At 39.1% G+C, this 17,547-nt stretch overlaps 1 protein-coding gene across 3 annotated transcripts in view; it reads left to right on the top strand.

Annotated features, from left to right (window-relative positions):
* Positions 1-17,547, top strand: part of osbpl1a (oxysterol binding protein-like 1A) — a 73,650-nt gene that overhangs the window by 9,210 nt on the left and 46,893 nt on the right. For 2 of the 3 annotated variants that reach the window (XM_060941211.1, XM_060941212.1), the window contains 8 exons: positions 536-661; positions 2,839-2,924; positions 3,008-3,082; positions 4,044-4,155; positions 5,431-5,516; positions 8,429-8,573; positions 11,004-11,071; positions 14,084-14,128. In XM_060941211.1, coding sequence (XP_060797194.1) covers positions 538-661; positions 2,839-2,924; positions 3,008-3,082; positions 4,044-4,155; positions 5,431-5,516; positions 8,429-8,573; positions 11,004-11,071; positions 14,084-14,128 — 741 coding nt within the window. In that variant the 5' untranslated portion in view covers positions 536-537. Of the gene's footprint in view, positions 1-535; positions 662-2,838; positions 2,925-3,007; positions 3,083-4,043; positions 4,156-5,430; positions 5,517-8,428; positions 8,574-11,003; positions 11,072-14,083; positions 14,129-17,547 lie in introns of those variants that run through there. The other variant, XM_060941213.1, reaches the window with a different exon arrangement.

Raw genomic sequence — 17,547 nt, 5'->3', positions numbered from 1 at the left:
GTGCGGAGTTTGCATGTTCTCCCCGTGTCCGCGTGGGTTTCCTCCGGGTGCTCCGGTTTCCCCCACAGTCCAAAGACATGCAGGTTAGATTAACTGGTGACTCTAAATTGACCGTAGGTGTGAATGTGAGTGTGAATGGTTGTCTGTGTCTATGTGTCAGCCCTGTGATGACCTGGCGACTTGTCCAGGGTGTACCCCGCCTTTCGCCCATAGTCAGCTGGGGTAGGCTCCAGCTTGCCTGTGACCCTGTAGAAGGATAAAGCGGTTAGAGATGATGAGATGAGAATTTTACAGGATGTCTATTGGTGAAAAGGAACACCCAAACAAAAATGCATCAGATTTTATGAAAGTGAGGGCAACTGATGCACCCTAATGGTTAGAATATCCACAAAGATGTCTTTTAACACTACAATTTGTCTGAAAAATACGGATTGTGTGCAGCTCTGTCAAAAATGTATTTGTGGTGTTCCTCAGGGGTTGGTATTTGGGTTGCTAATGTTTGTGATTTTTTTTTTCTTTGTTCCTCTTCTTAAAGTAATGGAGGAGTTGGACCCAGAGGAGCAGTTTCTCCGGGACGCCAGAAATGGGAACCTACCAGGAATTCAAAGGCTTTTGATGTCTAAAATAAAAGATGAAGCAAAATTTGACATCAACTGTAAAGGTAAGATGTTTGTTCATCGCATTTTATAGTTTTGTGGCCACTTTTTATTGTTTTTAGCATTAGACTAGGGTTTATCTGTCTTTGTCTGTCTGTCTGTCTGTCTGTCTGTCTGTCTGTCTGTCTATACCCCAATGGGATTGAATACTTGATTCTGATTGGTCAGAAAGTCTTGATTGATTTTCTATAACAGCAGGTTTGACGGTCGTTCCTGCTGTAACATAAATCACAAGTTTATCTTAATGCATTTATTCTAATATGTTCTTGGTTTTATAGTCACAGCTCACACAGGGACTTTATCACATTTTTTTTTTCTTCTCTAGAGACACCCTAGATGGCACCCTATAAGGCAGCTTATCATGTTTTATCTGCCATAGGGGAACCCATATTGAGTAGTTTATCATATTTTCCCTACTATATAAGGGAACCTTAAAAGGTACTTTCACAGCATTGTTTCGATCATGGGGGCACAAGGGATGGTCTTTTCCCGTGTTGTGTTGTGTTTTATTTCTCATGTACAGTCATGGCTGAAAGTGTTGGCACCCCAGATTTTTTTTTTTCCAGAAAATGAAGCACATCTCCCAGAAAATTAATGTATTTACACGTTTTGTTATATACATGTTTATTTCCTTTGTGTCCATTGGATAAAAAGGAAAAAAAGCAAAATTGATATAATTTCATGCAAAACTCAAAAAATGGGTCGGACAAAATTGTTGGCACCCTCAACTTAATATTTGGTTGCACACCCTTTGGAAAAAAATAACTGAAATCAATTGCTTCCTATAACCATCAACAAGCTTCTTACACCTCTCAACTGGAATTTTGGACCACTCTTCTTTTGCAAATTGCTCCAGTTCTCTCATATTTGAAGGGTGCCTTATCCCAACAGCAATTTTAAGACCTCTCCACAGGTGTTCAATGGGATTCAGATCAGGACTCATTGCTGGCCACTTTAGAACCCTCCAGTGCTTTCTTTCCATCCATTTCTGGGTGCTTTTTGAGATGTTTGGGGTCATTGTCCTGCTGGAAGACCCATGACCTAGGATGCAAACCCAGCTTTGATACTGTGCCCTACGTTGCGACCCAAAATCCCTTGATAATCTTGAGATTTCATGATACCTTGCACACAGTCAAGGCATCCAGTGCCAGAGGCAGCAAAACAACCCCAAAACATCTTCACCATATTTGACTGTAGGTATTGTGTTCTCTTCTTTCTAGGCCTCATTCCGTTTTTGGTAAACAGTAGAATGATGTGTTTTGCCAAAAAGCTCTATCTTGGTCTCATCTGTCCACAAGATGTTTTCCCAGAAGGATTTTGGCTTATTCACATACATTTTGGCAAACTGCAGTCTAGCTTTTTTATGTCTCTGTGTCAGCAGTGGGGTCCTCCTTGGTCTTCTGCCATAGCATTTCATTTCATTCAAATGTCGACAGATAGTTCGCGCTGACACTGATGCACCCTGAGTCTGCAGGAGAACTTGAATACATTTGGAACTTGATTGGGGCTGCTTATCCACCATTCGGACAATCCTGCGTTGCAACCTTGCATCAATTTTTCTCTTTCGTCCTCGTCCAGGGAGATTAGCTACAGTGCCATGGATTTGGAACTTCTTGATGATGTTGTGCACTGTGGACAAAGGAATACAAAGATCTCTTGAGATGGCCTTGTAACCTTGAGACTGTTGATATTTCTCCACAATTCTGGTTCTCAAGTCCTCCGACAGCTCTCTTCTCCTCTTTCTGTCCTCCATGTTTAGTGTGGCGCACACACAGACATACAATGCAAAGATTGAGTCAACTTCTCTCCCTTTTTATCTGGTTTCAGGTGTGATTCTTATATTGCCCACACCTGTTACTTGCCACAGGCGAGTTTAAATGAGCATCACCGGCTTGAAACTAAATAATTTACCCACAATTTTGAAAAGGTGCCAATAATTTTGTCCGGCCCATTTTTGGAGTTTTGTGTAAAATTATGCAAATTTTTTTTTCTCTTTTTTTTATATTGTTTCAATACACACAAAGGAAATAAACGTGTTTAAAAAACATGAGTAATTGCAATCATTTTCTGGGAGAAATACTTCATTTTCTGGAGAAAAAAAAATCTGGGGTGCCAACACTTTCGGCCATGACTGTATTTAATGTATTATCATACTGACTATAACAGTATTTCTTGCTCTCAGGCAGGAGCAGGTCAAATTTTGGATGGACTCCTCTTCATCTGTCCTGCTACTTCGGACACAGAGATGTGGTGGAAGAGTTGCTAAAGGTAGATGTCCTTTTTAAAAAAAAAAAGCTCTTCACTAATTAAACAATAAAAGGGCTAAAGATTTCACTGAATCCCATGTTCAGGCTGGAGCAGACGCCAATCTGACGAACAACGTAGGTGACACACCACTCCATAAAGCAGCATTCACAGGACGACCGGTACATTATATTAACATTATATTCATTTATATGAGTACTGAAACAGTGTTTGTGCTTTTCATACTAAAAGTTCACTGTTAACGTCTTGAATGTTTTCTTTGGGGGAGTACAAACTAAACGTGTTGAGAGTTATTTCCAAAATCTAATTTTTGTTATTAGATTTTTTTTTTTTCATGGAAAAACATGAATTTATCATTTTATAATTTCAGACTCTGGGCTAAATATTTTCTATTATAAAAATAGAATGAAAGTAAAATTTTGCATGCAGAAATGATTTTAAAAACACACCCAGATTTAGTTGGGTGTGTTCCAATATTTAAATTCAAATTTAAAAGTAAATTTTATGTAGAAGACTTTCAAAGATGGCGGCATGGTGGTGTAGTGGTTAGCGCTGTCGCCTCACAGCAAGAAGGTCCGGGTTCGAGCCCCGTGGCCGGCGAGGGCCTTTCTGTGTGGAGTTTGCATGTTCTCCCCGTGTCTGCATGGGTTTCCTCCGGGTGCTCCGGTTTTCCCCACAGTCCAAAGACATGCAGGTTAGGTTAACTGGTGACTCTAAATTGACCGTAGGTGTGAATGTGAGTGTGAATGGTTGTCTATGTGTCAGCCCTGTGATGACCTGGCGACTTGTCCAGGGTGTACCCCGCCTTTCGCCCGTAGTCAGCTGGGATAGGCTCCAGCTTGCCTGCGACCCTGTAGAGCAGGATAAAGCGGCTACAGATAATGAGATGAGATGAGACTTTCAAAGATATATACCGGAGATATTGAGAATAGAGCAAGTGAACTAGGATAAATTATTTAAGTTATAGTAATGGTCTCAAGTGATTTGGAGGTGATTTTTATATTTGATATAGACTGAACGTAAGTATGCATGAAATGATTAAATGTCTCCTGAGCTCAGGGTGTGTAATTAACGTGGATCTTTTGTGTTTTTAATTTGTCCGGTTCCATGTCTCTTGTGTAGGAGGTGGTGATGCTGCTGCTTCAGTACAACGCCTGTCCTTCAGTCATTAACGGCTCGGCTCGGATTCCCAAAGATGTCACGCATGACGAGGAGATCAGGAGCATGTTAGAGGGTACGCCCACTCAAATAAATTTAGATCACATGACCTAAAACTAGGGTATGATTTGATGAGTTTTTTTTGGGCAAGATGATGTCATCCATCCAGTAAAAAAAAAAAAGCTTGTAAAACTGCTGTTATTTGACATTGCAGTTATCTTCATATATACAACCGTTATTTTTGGTCCACTAATTTGATTGGATAAACTGCATTCCAAGGGGTTGAGATGTTGTATAAAAGCATGTGTACATGTCGCTGTTTGTATCACTCTGCTTTTGCACTTGTGTGTCGCTCTGGATAAAAGCGTCTGCTAAATGCCATGTAATGGAATGCTTGTCTCTGTTCTGTGTTTGCTACATAACATTTAAATTCTAGTGATGCAGTAGTTTGTTACGCTGAAACAGTTGCTATACTCATCACGGGCTGTTATTCGGGCCTATGCAGTGCATGGCAACATAATTGGTAATGAGGTGAAAAAAAAACAAAAACAACAACCACCTTAAGTTCAATTGGCACCGTTCTCAAAAGTTAAACTTTTTTTTTTTTTTAAACTTTAGGAAGATTTACTGTGACTAAATTTGCTGCACAGCCACTTCTAATAGGAGTACAGTACATGCAGGGTTGCCACAGTTGTGTTTTTACAGCAAATCATTCGAGCTTGGAGCAAGGTTGCAGGTGATGAGGTTTTTTTTGATAGTGAACTTGAATGACCGTGATGGCCTGGAATCAGGAATGCAAGTTTGGCTGTGGACTGTGTGTGTTGGCTCTGGGTAAGCGGGAAATGCTCTCCGTCTCCTGACAGTCACAGCGATCTGAGCCAATCTTGAACGTCCGTGAGCACGTTTATGCAGAAGGCGGTAGATAGCTCTTTCCTCTGAGTGACTTATGCTGCCCTGGGATGCAGCATGAGCAAATGTTTGAAAAGATTGGCTTGGCTTTTGTTTGGCTAGCATCATATGCCTCAGAGGAAGCATGTGTTAGCCTTCTGCCTTCCTGGTTGGTCGGGAAAAAATGGCGCGGAAGGAAAAAACAAGTCTGCGGCTGATCTTATTTTAAAGCAAATAATTGGAATTAAATCTGATCAATTTTCGCAAAGAAAGACTATGGTAAAGAAAGTATAAGTACAGACAGTGTATCTGAAATTCCTCAAAACCGGGGTGTTGCATGTATTTGATGCAGGACAAAAAATAGATGCTTACAGTTTTCAACTGAAAGCAACATGACTTTGCATCATGACTTTTTTTTTTCTTCCAGTGATTACTGTTTTTTTTTTTTTTTTTGCTTTGTCAGCGGCTGAGAGAACTGAGGAGAGGAAGTTGGAGGAGCAGGTGTTAGAAGCAGCTCGAGAAGGAGCAACAACTACCCTGCTAAAACTGGTACTAGCACCATAGCATGATCATGTGCAAAAGCTGGCATCACAAACACGTTGAGCAACATTTTGCATGTTGCTTCTCATGTGCTCTGAGAGGTTTTGAAATTCAGAGAAAAAGATTAGGTTCTTATTTCAAGCTTCATTATAAACTGTTTGCTGCGACTTTGTGTGTAACTCAAGTGGTTAATCTCCTTCCCCTTTTTCATTTGCATTTTTGCCTTATAAGCAACGTATACAGGGGGTTTTTTTGTTTGTTTTTTGGTTTTTTTTTTTTTTTTAAACTATTATTATTTTTTATATTTTGTGTGGCCTCATTTCTTGTCAGTGAAAAACCTCCCTAGTCTCACAAGTCAGTAAGGTCACAAGCTTAGACACTCCAAACTGATTTATTTTTCTTATAATAGCATATCCAGAAGTGTTTTCTACCTCTTATAATGTAGCAGTTTGCCAGGGATAATATACAGTACTGTGCAAAAGTCTTAGGCACATGTACAGTGGTGCTTAAAAGTTTGTGAACCCTTTAGAATTGTCTATTTTTCTGCATAAATATGACCCAAAACATCATCAGATTTTCACACAAGTCCTAAAAGTAGATAAAGAGAACCCAGTTAAACAAATGAGACAAAAATATTATACTTGGCCATTTATTTATTGAGGAAAATGATCCAATATTACATATCTGTGAGTGGCAAAAGTATGTGAACCTTTTGCTTTCAGTATCTGGTGTGACCCCCTTGTGCAGTAATAACTGCAACTAAACGTTTCCGGTAACTGTTGATCAGTCCTGCACACCGGCTTGGAGGAATTTTAGCCCATTCCTCCGTACAGAACAGCTTCAACTCTGGGATGTTGGTGGGTTTCCTCACATGAACTGCTTGCTTCAGGTCCTTCCACAACATTTCGATTGGATTAAGGTCAGGACTTTGACTTGGCCATTCCAAAACATTAACTTTATTCTTCTTTAACCATTCTTTGGTAGAACGACTTGTGTGCTTAGGGTCGTTGTCTTGCTGCATGACCCACCTTCTCTTGAGATTCAGTTCATGGACAGATGTCCTGACATTTTCCTTTAGAATTCGCTGGTGTAATTCAGAATTCATTGTTCCATCAATGATGGCAAGCCGTCCTGGCCCAGATGCAGCAAAACAGGCCCAAACCATGATACTACCACCACCATGTTTCACAGATGGGATAGGGTTCTTATGCTGGAATGCAGTGTTTTCCTTTCTCCAAACATAACACTTCTCATTTAAACCAAAAAGTTCTATTTTGGTCTCCTCTGTCCACAAAACATTTTTCCAATAGCCTTCTGGCTTGTCCACGTGATCTTTAGCAAACTGCAGACGAGCAGCAATGCTCTTTTTGGAGAGCAGTGGCTTTCTCCTTGCAACCCTGCCATGCATACCATTGTTCTGATGGTGGACTCATGAACCTTGGCTAATGTTAATGTGAGAGAGGCCTTCGGTTGCTTAGAAGTTACCCTGGGGTCCTTTGTGACCTCGCCGACTATTACACGACTTGCTCTTGGAGTGATCTTTGTTGGTCGACCACTCCTGGGGAGGGTAACAATGGTCTTGAATTTCCTCCATTTGTACACAATCTGTCTGACTGTGGATTGGTGGAGTCCAAACTCTTTAGAGATGGTTTTGGAACCTTTTCCAGCCTGATGAGCATCAGCACTTTTTTTTTTTTTTCCTGAGGTCCTCAGAAATCTCTGTTCATGCCATAATACACTTCCACAAACGCGTTGTGAAGATCAGACTTTGATAGATCCCTGTTCTTTAAATAAAACAGGGTGCCCACTCACACCTGATTTGTCATCCCATTGATCGAAAACACCTGACTCTAATTTCACCTTCAAATTAACTGCTAATCCTAGAGGTTCACATACTTTTGCCACTCACAGATATGTAATATTGGATCATTTTCCTCAATAAATAAATGACCAAGTATAATATATAATATTTTTGTCTCATTTGTTTAACTGGGTTCTCTTTATCTACTTTTAGGACTTGTGTGAAAATCTAATGATGTTTTAGGTCATATTTATGCAGAAATATAGAAAATTCTAAAGGTTTCACAAACTTTCAACCACCACTGTATAGAAATGCTATAGACCAAAAATGGCTTAAAAAAATAATGAAATGTTTCAACATTAAACAACAACAACAACAAAAAAACAGCAGTAAGCCATAGTAAATGAAACAAAGTTGATATTTGGTGTGAGACGATCCTTTACTTTAAAAAAAAAAATAGTAGTCTCCGGTCCAGTGAGTGCAGTTTTATGCGAAAATGAGCTGTAGGTTTTACTGAGCATCTTACAGAACCAGCCACAGTTCTACTGGACACTTTGACTGTCACACTCGCTTCTTAATTTTTCAGCGAAACCCAGGAGCCTTCATTATGTTTTCTTTTTAATCTGAAAAGTGGTCTTTTATGTCATATATGCTGCTCAGATACAAACTCTTTTTTTTTTTTCCTGTAACATTTAACTTTGTGCTGGAAAAGAAACGCTTGTAACTCTAAAATGTTTTAGTACTGACTCGATAATGTAGAAGGCATAAAACAGCAATCTACAACAAAGTTTGTATGAAAAAAAAAATAGGGTGCCTCAGACTTTTGCACAGTACTGTATGTTTTCCTTTCCTTTTTTTAAAGAACGGGATGAACTTTTTATCCGTTTATAGTTATATTTAATGTTGCGGAATGTCTAGGAAACAAGTTCTGTTCCAACATACGTGATAGCAGCTAGAAAACAGTTGTTCCCTCAACAGCTGTTAGTAAGACAAAAAAAAACACTACTCACCCAACTACACTGAATTGTGCAAGTGCTTGTTGTTTGTTAGTCATTGTTGCTAATGAGGAGTGTTTAGCTAAGCTTGTGTTGCATGTTTTCTCTGTAACGTACTGACATAGCTGAACAGGGAGAAACCTCCAAACATCAACTGTACAGACCTGCTGGGTAACACGCCATTACACTGTGCTGCATACAGAGGCCAGAAACAGTGTGCAATCAGACTGCTGCAGAACGGAGCCAACCCCAACATCAAGAACAAGAACGGTAACATCAGTCTCATCTCATCTCATTATCTGTAGCCACTTTATCCTTCTACAGGGTCGCAGGCAAGCTGGAGCCTATCCCAGCTGACTATGGGCGAAAGGCGGGGTACACCCTGGACAAGTCGCCAGGTCATCACAGGGCTGACACATAGACACAGACAACCATTCACACTCACATTCACACCTACGGTCAATTTAGAGTCACCAGTTAACCTAACCTGCATGTCTTTGGACTGTGGGGGAAACCGGAGCACCCGGAGGAAACCCACGTGGATATGGGGAGAACATGCAAACTCCACACAGAAAGGCCCTCGCCGGCCACAGGGCTCGAACCCAGACCTTCTTGCTGTGAGGCGACAGCACTAACCACTACACCACCTTGCCGCCGTAACATCAGTCATCAAACAAAACTGATCTGATTGAGATGCCCCCCCCAGCAGTAGCATAAAGTTACTCAAGAGCAACGTGAAAGACTGGTGAAGAGCATGTCAAGATGCATGAAAGCTCTGATTAAAAGTCAACATTATTGCACCAAATATTGATTTCTGAACTCATAAGTTCAAACATTAGTATTGTTGTTTAAAGTTGAATATGATCTTGATTTCTATGCATTATTTAAGGTCTGAAAACACTTCATCTTTTATTTTGACCAGTTGTCATTTTCTGCAATTAGATGCTCTAAGTGACATCTTCATGTGGAATTTGGTGGAAATTTTGTCAGTAGTTTATGGAATAAAACAAAAATGTTCATGTTCCTTAAACACATATCTATAAATAGTAAAGCCAGAGGAACTGATAATCTTGCAGTGGTCTCTAAATTTTTTTTCCAGGGCTGTATATTATTTATTATGTAGACACGAGTATTTTACTGGCAAATACGCTACTTGCGTATTTCATATGAACTACAGCTGGGACATTGAGTAACCTATTTTTCAGTATCCTTCCTTGTGAGGATAGCAATGAATTGTTTTGATTCACTTGTGTACTTTTTGTTTGTGTCTAGATAATAAAAAGAAAATCACACATTGACTTGAAGATATGAAGTTTATTTTGTGTTGAAAAACTCAGATTTTTCGAAATACATCCCAGACTTGAGTAACATAATTACATAATATTGGCTGGCTTTGAGTGGTCTGTCAGATATATTCCATTCAGCTAGCATGATATTGAATGAGTCAAAGATGTTCAATATCATGCTAGCTGATTGGAATATATCTGATGGACCATGAAAAAAGCCAGCTAATATTATTATACGTATGGGGGCGCCGTGGCTCAGTCGACTGGGGCGCCGTGCCATGGGTCCGGGGACCCGGGTTCGATTCCGGCCCAAGGTCGTTTCCCGGTCCCTCCCCGTCTCTCTCTTTCTCTCTCTCTCTCCAGCTCATTTCCTGTCTCTATACTGTCCTATCCAATAAAGGTGGAAAAAAAAGCCCCCCCCCAAAAAAAATCTAAAAAAAATTATTATTATACGTACACACACTCTTTGTATCAGCATTCTCGAAGGCCAATGCTAGCTTACCTGCCACTCGGTGGTGTTAGCGTGGCAGTCCAGTTAGCTTCCACCCGTGTAGCATTAGCGAAGGCCAGCGCTAACTTACTAGCGACTTGGTGCTGTTAGTGTGATTTTACTTTTAAAATCAACATCTACAGCTACACACAACGGAGCTACCTGGCAGCCAAAATTTCTCTTAAAATATTCCGCTTTTAATGAAGCAAACCTGGTAGCCATGTTTGTTTACAAATTGTCACTGTCGCTCGCTAATATGGAAGTTTTACGTCTCCGATGTGTGATGTCGCGTTGTCTTGACAACGTGCAATATTGTTACAATATTGCACGTTTATTCTCCACTAGGTAGAGTGGCGTAATACACAGAGGATAAGCGATAAAATATTGCATGCTATCAATAAACCCACTAGAAGGAAATGGAATACATGTTTTTATTCCATGGAAAAAGTGGCCCGTATGTATAATAATTTCCAATAGCTTCACTCCAACAACGTCACTCCCAGTGTTTTCCCACTGACTAGACATGTGTTGTCAAGGTTCAGAATTGAAATTCTTTTGATTAACTTGCGTATTTTTTGTGGATGTGTCTATATAATATAAAGACTGTTACATGGTGAAGATATGAAGTTTATCTTCTCGTGTTGGAAAATATCAGTCATTTGCTTCGCTCACTAGTGATCTATACATTTGAAAATAAACTTCATATCTTCGCCACCTTGTAACATATTTATTCATTCATTCATTCTACAGACTATTCTCGGGCGTAACTAACTGGCTTTTTATCAACCTGTTTAATAGTAATGCTATTAATAGAATGTAATAATATCTTCTTTGTCTCCTATAAATGGAGGTGTGTGATTATTTAGACACGCTTTGATTCATTGTTGAGTTGTTGGGGTTTTTTTCCCCCTGGTGTGTTTTCAGGTCAGACTGTGTTTGATCTTGCGAAGGACACCGAGATGAGACGGATTCTGGAGGGCAGTTTGATGAAAGTAAGTGTAGCACACAGATGCTTTACCCTTCATTATTAACATTTATACTCCAGTGTTGTAGAATTCTGGATTCTGATTGCTCAGAAGGTGTTGATTAATTTCACAGGCTTGTTCTAATATGCTATTGTTTCTATAGAAACAACTCATTCACAGGGACTTGTCCAGCAAATGGTCTGTGTAAACAAATTAAAGAAAATTGTTGATATGGTGACGTTTTCTATAAGGAGACGTTTATTTAACATTTATGGAAGGCGTCTCCAGAGTCAGTGTTTTGTAACAGACAGAGGTAAAGCTATGACTTGTTCCAACATATTCAGGACAGAGGAGTTTACGCATTGCAGTTTCTCTTTGCTTTTTGTCTTACTATTAACTTCAAGACAAGTTTATACTACCGTTCAAAAGTTTGGGGTCACTTTGAAATGTCCTTATTTTTGAAAGAAAAGCACTGTTCTTTTCAATGAAGATCACTTTAAACTAATCAGAAATCCACTCTATACATTGCTAATGTGGTAAATGACTATTCTAGCTGCAAATGTCTGGTTTTTGGTGCAATATCTCCATAGGTGTATAGAGGCCCATTTCCAGCAACTCTCACTCCAGTGTTCTAATGGTACAATGTGTTTGCTCATTGCCTCAGAAGGCTAATGGATGATTAGAAAACACGGGCGATTGCTCTAAGACAACGAGGGAGGCTCAGCCTCCTCTAAAAATGATGAACATCGTGTAGGATGAATTGCGCTAGGCTTATGTTATAGCCGACCTTATAACATTTGCTATTTCAGATCCAGAATCATAGAAATATGTGCTTAACCCAACTACAGTGCGAAATCATTCCGTTATAACTTTCCCCAGTTCACCTAATGTGTGCGTGAGTTTTTTCCCCCTCGTGACAGCGCGATGCAGCCCAGCCTCAGTGGACTTCAATGGCATTTGGGAGCTCTGCGCTTTTCAATCTCAAAATGCAAGACGATTATTGGACAAATACTGCGAAAACGCCTGCCCCACGGAGTCCCATGGACTCCCAGCCTCAGTGGACTTCAGTGGCATTTGGGAGCTATGCGCGTTTCAATATCAAAATGCAAGAAGGTTATTGGACAAATACTGCGAAAACGCCCGCCCACCGGACTCCCAGCCTCAGTGGACTTCAATGGCATTTGGGAGCTCTGCGCTTTTCAATCTCAAAATGCAAGAAGGTTATTGGACAAATACTGTGAAAATGCCTGCCTACGGACTCCGAGCCTCACAGTGGGCAGTTTCCGCGAGGAGACTGGTGATTGGTGAAAGCGGCCGGATATTTTCTTTGATTGACAGCTCGTTTCAAATATAGACAGGCAGCGGTGAATTTCAGTTCAGTCCCATGCGGATTCGCAAATGCTGTGGTGTATTGTAAGAGATCAGCTTACATTTCGATTTCATTCATTACATACGGTTTCTACCAGCTTTTTTAAGTTTGTATATATTTTCATTGTAAATAAAGTGTAAATATAGTGTTGTCAAGTTTGCTATCTTAGTTCCAGAAATTTCGTTTGAGTGACTGAACTTGAACTTGAGGGGGCTAGTCAGCTAGCAAGAAAGCTGCGCACGGATGCCAAGCATTGCTGATTTAATTTTGGCAAAGCCATTTACCAGTCTTCCTTTCGAGGAAAAAATTAAAATTAAAGAGCAGGGTAGACCAATGCCTCAAATTGACTTGGTGAAAAAGGTAGGGAATAATACTCATTCCTTTCAGCTCTCCTGGTACGAGAAAGTGAATTGGCTAACAGCAAGTGACCCACATCAACAACAGTAAATAGGCTACTTTAGTAATATGTCATGGATGGACCAAAAATATAGAATCTATTTAAAATGTTTATCCTGAGTATATTATATTGGAATATATATTTTTCTGGATATGAATTAAACACCGCTACAATTTGGAAAACATTTTTAAACAAAAACTCAGCCGAGAACATTTCACACTACAGACCTGGATTAAAAGTGAAGGGTTATCAAAATTGTCAATAAAACATTTCTCAGTCAAAATAAGTAAAATATAGGGAAAGTGTCATTGAATGAAATGTGTGGCACCCAGCTCTATGTTTGGCTCCCCAAGGTCAGTGCTTGTGCCTATTCCAGAACACTCTGCTGTTACTGCTGAGGTTCCTGACAAAGAGCTGCTTTCAATAATGATCAATTTTTAAACAACATGCCACAATTTTAAAATATAAAATGTTAAAATATACCCCCCCAACATCATCATGTATATTGAACAGTAGGCTAATGGGCCAAAAGAACCTGTTATTTCACAGTTTGTGACCCTGCCAACAATCAGCCAGATCAGAGGCAAGAGTATGGGCAAAATTGATGTTTTTTCTTTTAAAATCTGGAAATATCGTAACCGACCAGCCTCCCCTGTTTGAAAGACTACCAACCGCCACTGTTAGAAAACCCTTGTACAATCATGTTAGCACAGCTGAAAACAGTTGAGCTCTTTAGAGAAGCTATAAAACTGACCTTCCTTTGAGCAGATTGAGTTTCTGGAGCATCACATTTGTGGGGTCGATTAAATGCTCAAAATGGCCAGAAAAATGTCTTGACTATATTTTCTATTCATTTTACAACTTATGGTGGTAAATAAAAGTGTGACTTTTCATGGAAAACATAATTGTCTAGGTGACCCCAAACTTTTGAACGGTAGTGTATAGGTGAGGAAATGACTATTTATAGCTGTGATGATAAGTGAGAACAGGAGCTTACTTGCTTCTGGGACATTCCACAACAGTAAATGTGACTATAAATGGACAATAATTGAGTGTTGTTCTTTTAATACATAAAAAAATGTAAATGATAGCAACTTGCTGCACTGTAAGCGGAATGACACCCGTCTGGTCAGGCTGTTTTGGAAAGTAATCAACATCAGGGTGGTAACAGTAACTTTTCTTTAACACAACACTCTGTTGTGGATTATTTTCCCATAACACCAGTGATTGTTATAGTTGGACCAGAGTGCTGAACAATGCTTTTTCTTTACAGGGTCTGAGGCGTTACGTTCAGACATTTGATGGTCCTCTTTGGAAGGTATTTCAGTGATCTGCTCTACTTCCGTGTGTGTGTGTGTGTGTGTGTGTGTTGCATAGCGCATACCTACATAGTGGTAATTTTCCATACTGTATATGGGACATTCCACCAAATGGGTGCCATTTGCTTGTTGTACCACTCCCAAATTAAAATTAATTTATATCTTTTCAACACTGATTATAATAACAGACATATTTAACTATTCAAAATGTGTATTGGTCAACCTCAGGCTACGTTGTTGTTATTATTATTATTATTTTTTTTTTTTACAAGGTTTGGAAGTCAAAGATGGCTGCATACTCTTTTTTTTTTTTTTCTTTTTTTTTTTTTTTTTAATATGAGCAACAGGACTGAGTTTTTAGCTTAGGAATAGCTAATGCATGGAATTAAGCCACATGGCGTCATCGCTAATAGCATGACCACACTTAGCACATTTCTAGTGATTTTACCAAAAATTTGTATTTTTAAAATAAACATCATCTAAGAAATAATTTAAGTAACAGGACAGTAAGTTGACATTGACCTGATCAGTCAAAGTTAAAACATCATCAAATATACAGAAAAGTAAATGAGAGAACTAACTTTTGGTCTTCCCATGGCCTTCAGAGGACACAACTGATGTAACTTCCTGTTGAGCATGTGATTTATGGAATGTTCCAAATTTGTCAGATGGGGTAATATGTTTGGGTAACAGGACTGAGTGAAAACCCAGGGGCACGATTAAAATGTGTATTTTAACTAAGATATTGTGGATTTCTTATGAAAAAAATATATTTAAACCATGGATAGGATATGGAGTCACACAACAGTACAAAAGAAATACTGTTTCTGAAGGATTTTAATCATATTTCATAGTTAAGTATAAAGTTAGTGCGGGGACACGTAACACATGCTGTTTTTCAGTGTTTTAGGTAGTTTTTATTTTATTTTTATTAATCCAAATATATCTTAAATTTGAAATCAGATCATTCTGCGTAATAAGGAAATGTATTTTAAAGTACAACCCTGATTCCAAAAAAGTTGGGACAAAGTACAAATTGTAAATAAAAACGGAATGCAATGATGTGGAAGTTTCAAAATTCCATATTTTATTCAGAATAGAACATAGATGACATATCAAATGTTTAAACTGAGAAAATGTATCCTTTAAAGAGAAAAATTAGGTGATTTTTAAATTTCATGACAACACATCTCAAAAGTTGGGACAAGGCCATGTTTACCACTGTGAGACATACCCTTTTCTCTTTACAACAGTCTGTAAACGTCTGGGGACTGAGGAGACAAGTTGCTCAAGTTTAGGGATGGGAATGTTAACCCATTCTTGTCTAATGTAGGATTCTAGTTGCTCAACTGTCTTAGGTATTTTTTTGTCATATCTTCCGTTTTATGATGCGCCAAATGTTTTCTATGGGTGAAAGATCTGGACTGCAGGCTGGCCAGTTCAGTACCCGGACCCTTCTTCTACGCAGCCATGATGCTGTAATTGATGCAGTATGTGGTTTGGCATTGTCATGTTGGAAAATACAAGGTCTTCCCTGAAAGAGATGTCATCTGGATGGGAGCATATGTTGCTCTAGAACCTGGATATACCTTTCAGCATTGATGGTGTCTTTCCAGATGCGTAAGCTGCCCATGCCACACGCACTAATGCAACCCTATACCATCAGAGATGCAGGCTTCTGAACTGAGCGCTGATGATAACTTGGGTCATCCTTCTCCTCTTTAGTCCGAACGACACGATGTCCCTGATTTCCATAAAGAACTTCAAATTTTGATTCGTCTGACCACAGAACAGTTTTCCACTTTGGCACAGTCCATTTTAAATGAGCCTTGGCCCAGAGAAGACATCTGCGCTTCTGGATCATGTTTAGATACGGCTTCTTCTTTGAACTATAGAGTTTTAGCTGGCAACGGCGGATGGCACGGTGAATTGTGTTCACAGATAATGTTCTCTGGAAATATTCCTGAGCCCATTTTGTGATTTCCAATACAGAAGCATGCCTGTATGTGATGCAGTGCCGTCTAAGGGCCCGAAGATCACGGGCACCCAGTATGGTTTTCCGGCCTTGACCCTTACGCACAGAGATTCTTCCAGATTCTCTGAATCTTTTGATATTATGCACTGTAGATGATGATCTGTTCAAACTCTTTGCAATTTTACACTGTTGAACTCCTTTCTGATATTGCTCCACTATTTGTCGGTGCAGAATTAGGAGGATTGGTGATCCTCTTCCCATCTTTACTTCTGAGAGCCGCTGCCACTCCAAGATGCCCTTTTTATACCCAGTCATGTTAATGACCTATTGCCAATTGACCTAATGAGTTGCAATTTGGTCCTCCAGCTGTTCCTTTTTTGTACCTTTAACTTTTCCAGCCTCTTATTGCCCCTGTCCCAACTTTTTTGAGATGTGTTGCTGTCATGAAATTTCAAATGAGCCAATATTTGGCATGAAATTTCAAAATGTCTCACTTTCGACATTTGATATGTTGTCTATGTTCTATTGTGAATACAATATCAGTTTTTGAGATTTGTAAATTATTGCATTCCGTTTTTATTTACAATTTGTACTTTTGTCCCAACCTTTTTGGAATCGGGGTTGTATATTTTTATGTACATTTATACATATAATTTTCTAGGGACGGAAATGGCACCGATTCGGTGGAATGGCTCATATGCTTAAAAATCAAGGATAAAAAGAACGTTCATATTAAGAGTTAAGTCCTACTTGGATAGGATAAGTTGCTTCTCTGACTTTTTTTTTTTAAACATTGACTATATTTTATTTGTGTTTTCAACTTGGTTAATTATTGTTGTTTTTCTGGTGTGGGTGTGAGAGAGAGACTTTATACTGGGATATACCTTGGGATATTTGTGCAGGTCAATTTATTGAGCATAATCAGTAGATAAATCTTTCCATATGAAGAACACCTCCAAAATGAGGTGAAAATCAGGGAAACGTTCATGAATGCTGGTCTGCCAAGCACTAAAAGCTCATAAGCTAAGACAAGGCTAATCAGCTAATGTTGGTGATTATGATTTCATGATGTAACAGCACACTGTGGTCACTGCTGCAAATTTAACCAAATAATGTCTATTTATTGGTCTAACCAAACACTCCATCCATCCGTTTTGGCATATCACTACAGTGACGTGGCCGCTCTGACGGCTTTAGCCATCACAGTTTCTGGGGAACATTGCAGTAGTGGTTTCCTATTGCCTTCAACTGAATTATTATAGAGGTTTTCTCCTCTCAACCATTCTCACTCACTCATATATATATATATATATATATATATATATATATATATATATATATATATATATATATATATATATATATATATATATATATATATACACACGCACACAGTGGGGCAAAAAAGTATTTAGTCAGCCACCAATTGTGCAAGTTCTCCCA

Source organism: Neoarius graeffei, chromosome 15, assembly GCF_027579695.1.
Source record: "Neoarius graeffei isolate fNeoGra1 chromosome 15, fNeoGra1.pri, whole genome shotgun sequence".
Classification (NCBI taxonomy): domain Eukaryota; kingdom Metazoa; phylum Chordata; class Actinopteri; order Siluriformes; family Ariidae; genus Neoarius; species Neoarius graeffei.
The sequence above is the reverse complement of the archived record's forward strand: the minus strand, read 5'-3'. Positions and strand labels throughout refer to the sequence as shown.